General features: G+C 34.9%; 1 protein-coding gene across 3 annotated transcripts; it reads right to left on the minus strand.

The window, feature by feature from the left end:
* Positions 1-4,686: 4,686 nt before the first annotated feature.
* Positions 4,687-12,232, minus strand: HESX1 (HESX homeobox 1). Of its 3 annotated transcripts, none has more exons than XM_009700354.1 (5): positions 12,110-12,232; positions 6,772-6,854; positions 6,448-6,653; positions 6,037-6,138; positions 4,687-5,060 (listed from the first exon to the last, which is right to left on the minus strand). In XM_009700354.1, exons 1-5 carry the CDS (start codon positions 12,172-12,174, stop codon positions 4,962-4,964), a joined length of 555 nt encoding a protein of 184 aa, XP_009698656.1. In that variant the 5' UTR covers positions 12,175-12,232; the 3' UTR covers positions 4,687-4,961. The 3 variants fall into 3 exon arrangements, with proteins under 3 accessions (XP_009698656.1, XP_009698654.1, XP_009698653.1); XM_009700352.1 differs by having other exon boundaries at positions 4,739-5,060; positions 6,772-7,030; positions 12,110-12,214; XM_009700351.1 differs by lacking the exon at positions 12,110-12,232 and having other exon boundaries at positions 4,962-5,060; positions 6,772-6,985.
* Between the last annotated feature and the right edge of the window lie 917 nt (positions 12,233-13,149).

Genomic DNA, 13,149 nt, shown 5'->3' on the forward strand with positions numbered 1-13,149 from the left:
CAACAGCCCTAGATTCCTCTCCCTCACTAACAATCCTGTTTGCCTATTATGGCCACATGAACTTGCTTTGTAACGCAATCAGATGGGATCATTCTCCCCCCAAGATGCTGAACAGCCCCAGCTCCCCCTCAGATAATGATCATTACTACTTTGTCTTTTTACTGTTCCATTATCAAATAAATACATGACATATTCTAAATAGTTATAATAAAAGTAACAGAATATGATTTTGAGTCAAGATGAATCCATGACACAAGTAACAGGACATGAAATAATAATTTAGGTCAATCACTATTGTTCAAAAGTATTTTTGAAAATAAAATACCTTATATTTCCTATCTAGTTATGTAATATTAAGTCCTTTAAAATGAAGGGAAAAAGCATCAACCTAACAACTGATGGGGAAACTAAGTCAATCCAAGGAATCAAAAAAAAGTTATTTTACAACAAATTTCAAAAAACTTTATGATTACTAGTTAACCCTGAGAGTTAAATCTCATCCGTTTAAAATTAGCTTAATTTCATGTTAGGTAAACTGGAGGTGTTTGCAAATGATTTGAGGCTACTTTTGTGCAAGTCTTTTGTTAAATCAGTCACATAAATGCTCGATGATTTTTAAAGCGACATTTCCTTTTAATAATGTTATGAACATAGCTTTAATCTTCTTACATACAACTATAAAAAGTCCTGGGTTTCACTGCTTTAGAAGTATTTTCAATACAAAACTTTGAACAACTAGAAAAACATAGATGCACCCATGCACGCCTGCAAAATTGTAACACACAGTTTGCTGGTGCGCTACATTGCTATCTGTAAGCACAGACTTTATGATAAACTAAATAATTAAAAGTTTTAAGTTTTAATATGTTTTTAATAAGTTTTAAATGATAATTTAATGAATGGTGTTCTAAACCTAGGCTTTCAAAGACTAAGTTTCAAACTATGCTTTTATGTATGTTGCAAGTAATAATATTACAATGGAACTTTGGAAGCATTGGTTCTTTGGTATAAATTAAATTGAATCTGCTTTTAGACCATGAGCATATTTCACCTGTTTTGGACAGCACTGGGCATTGCTGAAGTTTGTAGCTAGAAAAAAAAATTGTAAGATAGAGACACTAGCTAAGAGAAGAACATAAATTTAAAACAAATAATTATGCAGCCCAGCATTCTGATTAGGGTCACAGACACCAGACCTATTTCAGGAAAGCACTACTAGAATGTTTAAGTGCCATTACAATGACAGAAGCCCATTATCAACCTGACCCTAGCCTAAATTGTAGATGTTGATGGACGTTGATATAACAGCTTGCCAATATTAAGAGTGAGAAGTCTTATGACTAGCCAGGTTTTTTGCTAAAACAGTTTTTCACCATCCTAGTGAATTTATCAGCTTATCACAGCATCAAATGATCACTGGAGCCAACGCAAGGCAACATGGCTGGAAGTAAATGAGGTTGTGGCTTCACAAAGCTTAAGTCAGAATAGGAACCAAGACGACTGAGACTTTTCTAATCACAGTTCTGAAGTGTAGATAAACAGAAACACTGCAAGGCAAAGTATGCAAAACTGGAGCAGGACCAGATTTTAGCATGCATGGTGGCCTCTTCTGACAGAGTCTCATCCACTATTGTTATTTGGACTGGCTGTGCCTAGACAGATAATATAGTGTATCACATGTATTACCAAGGTAGCCCAGAAAGCTGCATATTATTAGGAAATACAAGATTAGAAAATCCTGTGAAGTCCAGACTAATATTTTTTTAAGATAGAAAAAAAATTCAGCTGTATTTGAGAAAGTGATGGCCACAATTTAAACCCATGTTGGCCAAAATAGGTATAAATGTAAAGTTAGAGGTTCTCCTTTAACTTGTTGATGCATTTACTTCAGGAAGAACAAGCTGAGCCAAGATGAAGCAAATAATGCAATTATGCTATTAAACTTTTTGTCCCTCACCACTATGTGCTACACTCTTAGTACCTTACACCAATCATCCTTCTGGTAACATTTGCTAATTGAGAGCTGGATACCAGGGCTGGTGCTATTATTATTCTCCTACTATTCTACTCCTTTTCTTTAATTGCTTTGTCAGACTTCCGTCACTTGAGACAAGTTCCATTGTAAGAGACATTAGGTGTATTTAGGTATTTGCCAGATAATAGAGTAAGGGTCTTAGCCATCAGTGTGTACAGATTAGTCTAATCTGTTGCTGCTGGAAACCTTGTTTCCAGCAGTAAAGTAGACAATAGTTTCAAATTACCTGCAATAAGGTTAAGCTATGGGCAATACATGTTTTGAGGTGAGAAGAAAAACAAAATAGAACTCATGCATTCCCAATATTGTCTTTACCTTGACCAGATCAGGTAGGTGTCTGAATTGAGATTCCAGTTTCTCTAAAAACTATTTGTAATGGATTTGGCTCCATTAAATTGCTTTATTTGTGAATGTTCTCTTAAGTATTTTGAATGCAGGATACAACAGAAGTTCAGTTAGTAATGTTATTTCCTGAATCCAAAGCATGAATAATTAACATTTCAATATTGGATAAGTTTTTTATTTTCACACTAAAATAGGATTTCCAGAAGCAAAGTCAAACAATTCAAGATTTTAAGGATTCTATAAGAATGAAGACAATGAGCCCATAAAGTTAAAGACAAAGTGGCAAATACCTGTAGTCTGGTTCTAAAGTAATGCAGCTTTTCAATAACATTTTTCTAGAAAATACAAAGTTTTTATTTAAACTCTTATATCTCAACCTATCATCCAAAATATCAACTAAGGATTGAAGTCGGATCATGCTTCCCTTTAGCTTTTCCTAATATAAGTCTATATAAAATTAAGTTTTTTCTGTCATCTCTTTTTTCAAACTTACCTTTCATTTTATAGGACAGCAAATATCATGGATACAAGTGTCAAGAAAGGAAGAGCAATACTTGGTTTGTTCATGATATAACATGTACAATGTTATCTCGTAAAATCCTAAACTAACTGCATTTCACAATATCTTGCAAACATTCAGCAAAGCTACATTAATCATCCATTGTAACAACTGAAATGTATAGAGATATCCTAAGAACACAAACTGAAGGAAAAGCAGAGCATGTTAGAAGAGATACAGGAATCAAAAACTGTCTAGAAGCAGTAGAGACAGGTCTTTAACATTTCAACACCTACCTCTTCTAGAGACTATACTACATTGAAAGTAACATACCAGAAAAAAAAAAATCTGTTGTAATTTTATTATTATTAAACAATAAAGTGCAAGTGAAGAGCAATTCAACTGTATTTGCACTACTAAAACACTACAAGAATCTATGGAATTTTTTTCCCCTTTTTTGCTATTTACATTTAGCCTATATTAACAATGATATGCTGACTTCTACGTCCTCAGTGCCCTAACTGGCTTCATAGAAGCTGAGCGTCAGCCTGTGAATAAGCCTGGTGGCTAAGGTATGTAGATTGAAGACTTTGACTAAAATTCTTCTTCCAGTGAATATCAAAATAGTTTTTATAAAGCAAAACTGCTTCCACAAGAAATCTGGAAACCAACATCATAGTTCAGTGGCTAGGCATTCCTTCAATGTAGGATAGTCTGAGATCTACACTCTGAATTAGATAAAAACAGTTTGAATGTCATAAGCACTCACATAATTTCTTCTCCCTAGTTTTCAGAATTTTTCCCTATGTTCTCTTTTTAAAAATCAGATAAAATGATTCGGTTCAGGTTTTTTGACTACTGTAAATGTAAGATTTTATTTTGAACCAAAACTATTTTTCAAGTCAGCCAAGCAGTAAAACCCGATTAACAAAGCTTTATGTCTAAATTCTTTGGGATTTACTGGTTCTTTCAGATTTAGAGATTGAAACATCATTTAAAGTCACTGCTTCTGCTGAAAACCGGCAGCCTAACACAAACGATTTTTTTTTTTTTTACATACAGCTGGCCCCATGTAGAATGTATCCCTAACAAGAAACACAGGCTGAAGTCTTACTGAAGGACTCTAGCACTTCAAGCAAGTCCTTAGAGCTCTGCCGAAAAAGGAACAGTGTAAACCCATACTTACAATGTTTTCCTACATCATGGCCATGAAGAGTTGGGTTTTTTGTATAAGGCTCTCCTTATGCATATTGAGGGTTGAATATCAGATATGAGGATAATTATCGGTCATGTACTGTTTGATAAAAATGAATTCAACACCCTAAAATGAATGGCAATGGTGTAGATATCTGGTCTAGTCCCAACTGATTTGATCATGTGAAATGCTGTATTCTCTTATTAAAAGGAAATAGGGCAACTTCCATAACTGGAATACGTATACCGACAAGAGAGGAGGTATCCAAGTTGAAGTATTAAATAGGCAAATATCCTAAATTAATTAAAATATGGTATAAAAAAGATTGTAATTTTCAGTTTCTTTTAACCAAACAATTGTTCAAACTGAACAGTCAGTTGAAGAGTAGCCCTTCCATTTGATACCTTTTCCAAAAATTATGTTCTTTATGAAAACTATCATACTTTTTATAAATAAGCTATGTTTAAATGTAATGCACAATCTGCTTCAGGTAGCAAAATCTATTTTGCATGCTGTGTATTTCAGACTTTAAACAGACTTAAAACCATGAAGCTTTGTTAAGTTGTCTTCAGTTAAGCTGCAGTAATTCATACTAGCTGAAAACCTTGTGCAACCTAAGGTTTGAATTTTTTTAAACTGCAAAAATATCTAAATTTTTCTGAAAATATTTATTAAAATATAGAAGAAAGGTTCACTTTTTCCACAAAAAGTAGATTATAATAATACTTCAAGTATTTACAGTTTATTTGAATGAAAATTATGATAAACTTTCAAATCTGGCGATAAAATAATAATTAGTATATCATCATTACTTAATACAAGTTATGAAAATGCCAATAATTCTTCATGTTCTATTGTAGTACCGTAACAGCAAACCATCCTTCTTTCTACTCTAGCAGGCTGGAGGTGAAAGTATTTTTCACCATTAGAAACTGAGATTCTCGGTGTGATCTTTTCAGCTTTGCACGACGGTTCTGGAACCAGATCTAAAATCAAAATAAAAGAAATGCTTTTCAGAAATACAGCACTGTAAGCAGAATAAGCTTTGAAACTTAAAAATATTCACACAATTTTACAGTGTTTTGTGTAATGACAGTAGTTTGGAAGTTTAATACAAATTTAAAATCTGCAGATGATGGCACGTGGCTACGTGCCATAATTTTAACACCACAAATGAAGAAAATAAAACTCCCAGCTTAACTGGAAAGTAAGGACCAGCTTCACAATATTTAATATGAAAACTAATATTAACTTCACTGGCACTGAATCAGACCAGAAGATTCTGAGCATCTGGACTTCACACACAAGTCTTAAGGTGTTATTTCTTCACCTGCTTAATTAATCACAGCATCAAGCTTCCCATCAACCCCAATATAATACTTGCATCAAAAGCTTAATAAACATCAAGGTGAGGCCAAAATTCTAATGTTTATGTTATGCTTCTTATCACATTGGACTATCTGGAAATCAGTAATTAAAATCCCCAAGTAGACTTTGCTTTTGGCCAGATGAAGACATAGGCTCAAACATTGGTTTAACACATGTACACTCTACTGACAGTTTCACAAAATACTTAGACTTTTATATAAATTGTTTCAATATTTGTTTCAAATTTCTTTTTCAAATATAGTGACAAGCATAATATAAACACGATTTTAAAATGTGGAAGCAAATGATCAAGTTCTGCACATGCACATGATAACTAGAGATTAACAGAGCAGATATGGAAATATTATAGCAATGAATACCTCATCAATGCTATGGAAGAAGGTTTAAGATTTCAGAACTAATTAAATGGCTTCCATTTCACAAATCATTGAAGGCATACCACATGTATAAATGTACATTGTTTTAAATTGAGATTATTAACATTATTGCTACTGCTGTCAAACTACTCATTTATATAACCAGAGAGTACATACAGATGGTATTACAGAAAAGTTCAAATAAATTTTTAATTACCTGGATCCTGTCTTCATCTAAATCTAATTCGCGAGCTAGCTCTTCTCTAATATCAATGCCAGGGTAGGAGTTCATTTTGAAAACATTTTCCAAGACTTCAATCTGAGAAGATTAAAACACACTTGTTGAATAGTTATCACTACCTTCATAGCAGCAATGAAGAAAATAAATTCAAAAACCAGTATAGTTTGTTCAACAGGAGACTTCCGAGCAGGGTTTGCACAATTCTGATTCCATGCATAGACAGGTCTGCTGAAATTAGCAAGATTACTGTTAATTTATACTAGCTCCTGATTACATTTCTCTCTGCAGAGGTACATCATAATGAATTAGTCAGCTGTTACAGGCTTCTACCAACATTTTACTGAACTACATTGGTACTCATTTATTAAATACTGAGAAAACCCCTACCTGGTTTCTAGTGAATGCAGTTCTTGGTCTTCTACCCCTGTACCAGTTCAATTCTCGTTTGAAAGATAGCCTTTCAGTGACTGAAAAATATTTTTCACATTTCAAAACTTTTTCCTCTTGCACTGGATTACTGTTAGCATGAAATAATGGATTTTCATAGCAAACAATAGGGATTTGCAGATGGGGATTAGTGTCATCACCTGAAACTAGAAAAAGCAAGCAGACAACAGCTTCAGTTTACTGTTTTTCAGTAGAAACATGAAAATATATACATTTTTAAAAGAGTAAAAGCTTGAGAGGTTACAAAACAGACTGCTGACTTACTCAAGTTGTTGCATGCGTCCATCCATGGTCTGTGAGGTTTCACAGCTGGAATGCCATCTTTTTTCTGCTCCAGTCCCAAAATACTCTCAATGGAAAATGAGCACTGTGTGGTTTTATTTTCTACAAAACCAGACACTTTCCGAAGGTTCTGAGATGCTGATGTATTAGCAGCACATAGTGATGAACTTGCCATGCTTTCACCTTCGGCTAGCATAGCATGTGTACTGTACTTGCATTTCTCCACAAGTGCTCCTTATAGCTATGTTGACAAGGGGGTTGGATTTGCAACGTCATTAATTAAAATCTTTTATTAGAAAGCTTTAGCATGTCAATGAAAACTCTCCCACCAAGAGGCACGAGGAGTTAATTGTTTATTTGTTTGCAAGTAATTAGCAACTAATGGTGACACTAGGGGGGCCACCAAGAGGGACAAAAAGTGTTATCTCTCCTAACCAGAACATCGACTTAACTTTCTCAAAAGAAGCTCTGCACAAATATAGTACTTCTCTTTTATTTGAAATCATTAATGTATAAAATCATTTTTTAAAAAAAACTTTATACTCTAATGGACTCCACTTACCTAAACGTAGCAGCATGATAGGAAACCAGTCAAGTAATAAGTAATCTCATTTAAGTGAATTTCCTTCCAAGGAAATTTAAAAAATAATCTCTTAATGCTATTAGGGTAATCCCGATGAAAATGCCTCTGTTTTTTCATATGCATATGTAATGGTGAACGTGGTCAATAAAACAACAATAGCTTTTTGGCATAAGGCATGTGCTGTGGGTTGGCAATGTTGTCAAAGTTCAGTGTAATTGCCTTCCAAGTGCCTGGATTAGTTAGCAGGAACAGTTGCACCAACTAATTTAAATAATTCATGTATTCATTTTTCTTATTAAAATAACTTTGTTGCAGCTTTTTTGAAACATATGGTATGTGAAATTTCCTGATCATTCTTTACTACATAAAAACAAAACTTAAAGTAATAGAAGCAGTACACTCAAATTTACTGGTTTAAAGACATCCTTTTACTGTGAGGTATTTCTCGCTTCTTGTACATTTATAACAAATAGAAATTTACTTAAATCCTACAGAGCAAACACTTAAAATGATCAAAAATCATGAGTAATGGGGAGAAAGGACGTAAAGATTTTGTAATGAGAGTCAAAGTTTGAAAACAGAATCCTGATTTCATTCATTATAATGACAGTACTGACTGTAACATTTTTATATTCAAGCTCATCTGTCAGCCACACAGCAGTTTACATGTCACATGTTCAAAACTAGCTTTTGGTTCAGGATAACCTCTCTACAGAGATTCCTCCTTTTCTTATTTTGAACAAAGCTTTATTTTATAACATGCAAAAATGAAAACAATATTTTAATTTCATGATGCAGAAGTTACCCGTCTTAAATAAAACTTTTAATTTGGAGCACATGAGCATGTAGGACTGTGTGCTTTTAGAGGAAAAATCTGGCCCTCTATTTCTTCTTGTTTTACCGTTTTCTCAGAGTAGTTTATTCTGTGTAATCAGTCACATTCACATGGCTAACAACTACTATTAAGGAAATAAACAGTAGCTCTACTTTGATTTTCTGTACATTTGTAAACAACTCAAGACTAATCTTTAAGAATAGATAGAAGCAGGAAAATTGCAAAGGAAATTGCACAGGTGAGAATTGACAATACTGTGCTGAGGGAGATTCTACAGAGGAAAATGTAATCCATATGCAGCTTTATATCAGAAACACGTTCAGCTGAAGAATGTTGACTTACTGGACTGACTTTGTGTTGTGCAATGAGATTGTTGTCAAACCAAACTATCAAAAAGAGTGACAATTCAGAAGTGATCTCACCAAGGACATCTTATCAGCAGCTATGAATGGATCCTGAAGTGGCATCAATATAACTGCACTACTCACCTGCAAGCTAAGGTCCAACCATTATTTAACAGCCTCAGCAACCACCAAGTGTAGACGTACAAAAAAGCCGTAAGGACTTATGTATGAAACCACCACTTGCTGGAATATTTGGTGAACTAGAGGTCAGTGGGAAGCAGTGTTAAGCAAGGGCCTTACAGCCAACAAGGCAACCTATGACCTTAACAAAGCAACAGGACTCCTTTTCTTGACCGCAGGCAGCTATTTTGAGTATTCAGACTGCACACTAGGTCCAGAGGTTACTAAAGAGATAATGCAAAGCCTCTTACATAGCAGTGATTGGTAGATCAGTTCTCTGCCTCTACAATCTCTACATGGAACACCAAGTTTTGAACAAAAAAATTAAAAAAACCTCCCACTAAACACATTAAGTAAAAAAGAAAACAATACATCTCCTTGTCTACTGAACTTGGAACTGCTTACCAATTTTTCTATCACAAAGAGGTGAAAAGCATGATTGCAGATAGAGAGACAGCCTCTTGAATCCAGAAACTAATGGATAACAACTTTAATAATACAAAAAAAAATCTCTTAATGATTGTAATATAAACAGCTAGTTTCCAAATACAGCCCACTATTCTTTTTTTTAAAAAGAACTTAAAAAAAACCCAACACAAGCACTGATACAAAACACATTTCAGAAAACAGTTATTTCTCCTGGATGAATATGAATTAAATTAACCTGAGGCATACAGCTGAGACTCAGATTACCACATACTTCAAGTCCTGAAGTGGTAAATACCTTCATAGGTATTCTCTTCAGGAAGCTATCAAGAACTATCAATAAAGGCAGGCATATATGGCAGTAAGAGAGACATTTATGAGAGGCACATATCTTCCCAAAGCTAACCATTAAGTTAACCAAGTAATTACAACTTATTTTTGGCCTCTCTGAGATTGTGGAAGATGGAAAAAAACTTCTTCAGTGTAGTCTGCTTTTAACTCCTAGTTGGAAACACTCATTCTTTCAGAGTTTTTTAATGAAGTTTCATGGAAAATAGATTTTGGTAGCTGTGAAAAAGAATTTTCATAAAAGATGCCCAAACCAGTTAACTCATTCGCTAGGCACAGGTCAGACGCTCACCAAATACCACCATCTGGTGTTTAGGCTGGCCCAGCTGTTAAGTTCGTTCAGTGATATTATCCGAGTAAGAAACTGTGTTGTTATTAAAATAATCATATTACGTTCATTTGCTCAATGTTGAATTGAATCAGACCTGGAGGCTGTTTCACTGTCAGTCACTGCAACATATCAACACTCTTGTTTTTAAACAGAGTTCATGGCTGCAACTGCATATAGGAACAGGAAGTACCAATTCAGAAGGTCACAAGGCAGATGCTCACACTATGCTCTCTAATTTCCGGGCAATTCAGTTAAATTGAAACACCATATATCTAAGATACCTTTATAATGCTAACGCAGCTCCATGTAACTGTTTGTAAAAATTTCACAAGAAAAGAGAAATTATTCTAAAGATAAGAAGTCTGCATTACACCAAAATTCCATTATATCCCCAGAAGTATTCAAGGTCAGGTTGGATGGGGCTTTGAGCAACCTCATCCAGTGAAAAATGTCCCAAAGAGGAGTTGGAACTAGATGATTCTTAAAAGTCCCTTCTGACCCAAACTGTTCTATGATTCTAAAACAACATATACATAGAGATAAATCTACTGGAAGGTCTGACTGAAGGTCTAGCATTCAAATTTCTTTGAAGAGAAGTTTGCTTAGATGTAGAAGAAAGCTATTTGTTGTCAACACAAACAGTGAACAAACCTTTCTGCAGGAAGGGAAGATGAAAATATATTTTCCACAGGGAAAAAAACTTAAAGTTTTAGATCCAAGAATACCTGGTAGTAAAGAACCAGATTAAACTTGTAGGAATTCCCACTGAAAGTGTAGATAGAGCTTGAGCCTTCACTCAAAAACTCTATTTCATTATTTTGGCCCATCAGAAGTGATCAATACTTCCCTTGCAACCCATATGAAATTACCTACAGAGTTTTAGCTAAATACTGTTGTGGGGGCAATTAGAGCAACAAAACAAACATTAAGTTGAAAATCCTAAGTAATCAGAAAAATAGCAGAAATCACTGCTCCTTGAATATGCAAGTCCAATCCTCTTACAGCCTCACATACTTGATGAGGCAGCAAACTAATCTCCCTTTCAGATTTTGCACCACTGTTTTTTGCCCAGGGACAGTAGAGTTCATCTGTTTAGTAGATGAAGCTCTTGTTCTTTAGAGATGTGAAGGCTCTAAGGACTCTATTTATACCAGCTGAAGAGACCACAAGAAGAGCTCTTGGTGGCTTTGGTCTGAAACCCCAATGCTTACTGTTGCTACCTTTTGCTATTCTCACCCATTGCTACTTGTTAAAGAAATCTCTTTACCCTAGGTCTCCCTCAGCAGAGTCTCAGACTTCCAATCTTAGAAAAATAATTAATGTATTTGGATGGTACAGCAGAATGACAGCTCGAGCTGGGCGCCTCCAGAGAGGGACCCCGAAACAAAGAAAACCTGGGTTTTTAAATCCTTACAATCTATGCACTCCCTCTCCATGTGCCCTTCACGCGTCTTTCGGTCCAATGGTCAGTCTCTTCATGTGCTGTCCACGTGCCTCTTGGTCCAATGGTAATTCGTGATCTGGGGGCTCAGCTGTTTCTCTTTGGTTCTCTGCCTCCAAACTCCTGACAGGCCATTTGTTGTCCTTATCTCGATGGTTTGCTGCTTCTGTTGACAAAGTTTCCTCCTTATCTTCTTCCAGACTCCCCCATAGCCAAGCAACCAGGTCAGGATGAGTTTATGATATGTGACCTGGTATTTCTTCTCCTGCTAATGCTAACTGAAGTTATTCAGACAAAAGAATACATTTAAAAGAATAGAGCAGAATTAAAAAGTTATATTGATTAAACTTATTCTGTAACACTACTCCAGTCAGGTCACCTTTCACAATAGCTTGTGCAATATTTTCAGCTTTTCAAAACAGTATAAATCACATATAATCTTTCTTGATTACTTATCACACTTACAAAAATTGCCTTTCATTTCACCTTTCTCACAGCTTCTTTACCCTACTCCACCAGTATTTCACCACCTCAGATGTTCTGCTGCATATAAACTCCCTTTCAAATGTTTTGAACATGAATAACAAAGGTTATATTCAAAGCCAACTTCAAAACTCAAGAGGTTTTTTTAGGCAAGAATACCTCAAAACTGTTAACACCAATTTTCACAAAACATGACTGAAAGCAGTTAGCTATTTCTTGGCTTAACTAAAATATTTTGACCCAGAGAGATTAAGCAAACACAGATAAATTCAAGGTAAATCCAAGGGTGGCACTAGTAAAAGTCAGAAACAGTGTGTTAATCAGTGGGTAACCTGCAAATAAAGCCTACCTTATCCAGACAGCTACTTTCACTCTCCAGCAGAGGTAAAATGTTCTCTCCATTAGGGGACACATCTGGATTCCTCTAAAGAACGGGTGGCTGCTCTTCTCCCTGTTTACACAGGGTCAAGAGTTAGTTCCCCACATTTTTAAGGCCTCTTAGTAAGTATTTTGAAGAAACAACAACGACAAAAACCTGAACCCCACAAATCCAAAAAACTCAAACCAAAAGATAAATCACACACTAACAAAAAGCCTACAATGCTGAAAAAAGTGTAACACTGAAAGCACACTTATTAGAGGGTTCAGGAGGGATTCTTCAATTCATTACTATCAAATCTCATCTGTTGCGGTCAAATTTGTATCTCAAATAAAACTTTCGGATGCCTTGTAACATTTGTAAAAAATGTACACAAAAGGTAAGAACAAGACTAGCAATATCTTACAGAATGTTTCAATATAAGGGATCTATTAAAAAAGCTGACTACTAATTCAAAGAAGCCCTGCTATACTACAAAATTATTAAAGAGGCCTCCCTCTTGCTACTAAACTGAATCATTAAACTGAATCACTGAGATCAACAGAAACAAGACATACTTTTATGCTATGTGCCAGCTGAGATACCAAAGCACATTTCTACATATTAAAGCCATATTTGTTAAGTGTTTTGTTTTTTCTTTTACAAAACATTTAATTCTTAGAGAGCGTTTCTCTATTCATAGCAGCTAAAGAATTTTTTTTTCTATCCTCAGCCACTTACAGCAGTAAACATGCAAAGCTAACTAAAACCAATTCTGTTTAAAGTTACTACCTTCCTGAATTCTGCTAGGGAAATGCATCTTATAGTACAAACCAGCATTTCTTACAGAAGACAGCTGTGAAACTCAGTCACAAGTTAGCTGATCTCAAACCCAGAAAGCTATGCACATATATATATAGGTCATAAACCATTGCTAGTGTTCTGTCACATAATAATTACAGATAGAAGACTTAGTCTTTAAAATAACTTGTAAGATAACTCTGTATTATTGCCCTCATATGACAGGGAAA

The sequence above is a fragment of the Cariama cristata genome, unplaced genomic scaffold (assembly GCF_000690535.1).
Source record: "Cariama cristata isolate BGI_N322 unplaced genomic scaffold, ASM69053v1 scaffold10995, whole genome shotgun sequence".
NCBI lineage: Eukaryota > Metazoa > Chordata > Aves > Cariamiformes > Cariamidae > Cariama > Cariama cristata.

What these genes read in the sequence shown, in the direction of transcription:
- HESX1 (XM_009700352.1), bottom strand. Translation starts at nt 6,985, where the DNA reads ATGCTAGCCGAAGGTGAAAGCATGGCAAGTTCATCACTATGTGCTGCT. An exon ending in GGACGCATGCAACAACTTGA is followed by an intron (nt 6,654 to 6,771) that starts GTAAGTCAGCAG and finishes TGCTTTTTCTAG; the next exon opens with TTTCAGGTGATGACACTAAT. An exon ending in CTGCATTCACTAGAAACCAG is followed by an intron (nt 6,139 to 6,447) that starts GTAGGGGTTTTC and finishes TAATCTTCTCAG; the next exon opens with ATTGAAGTCTTGGAAAATGT.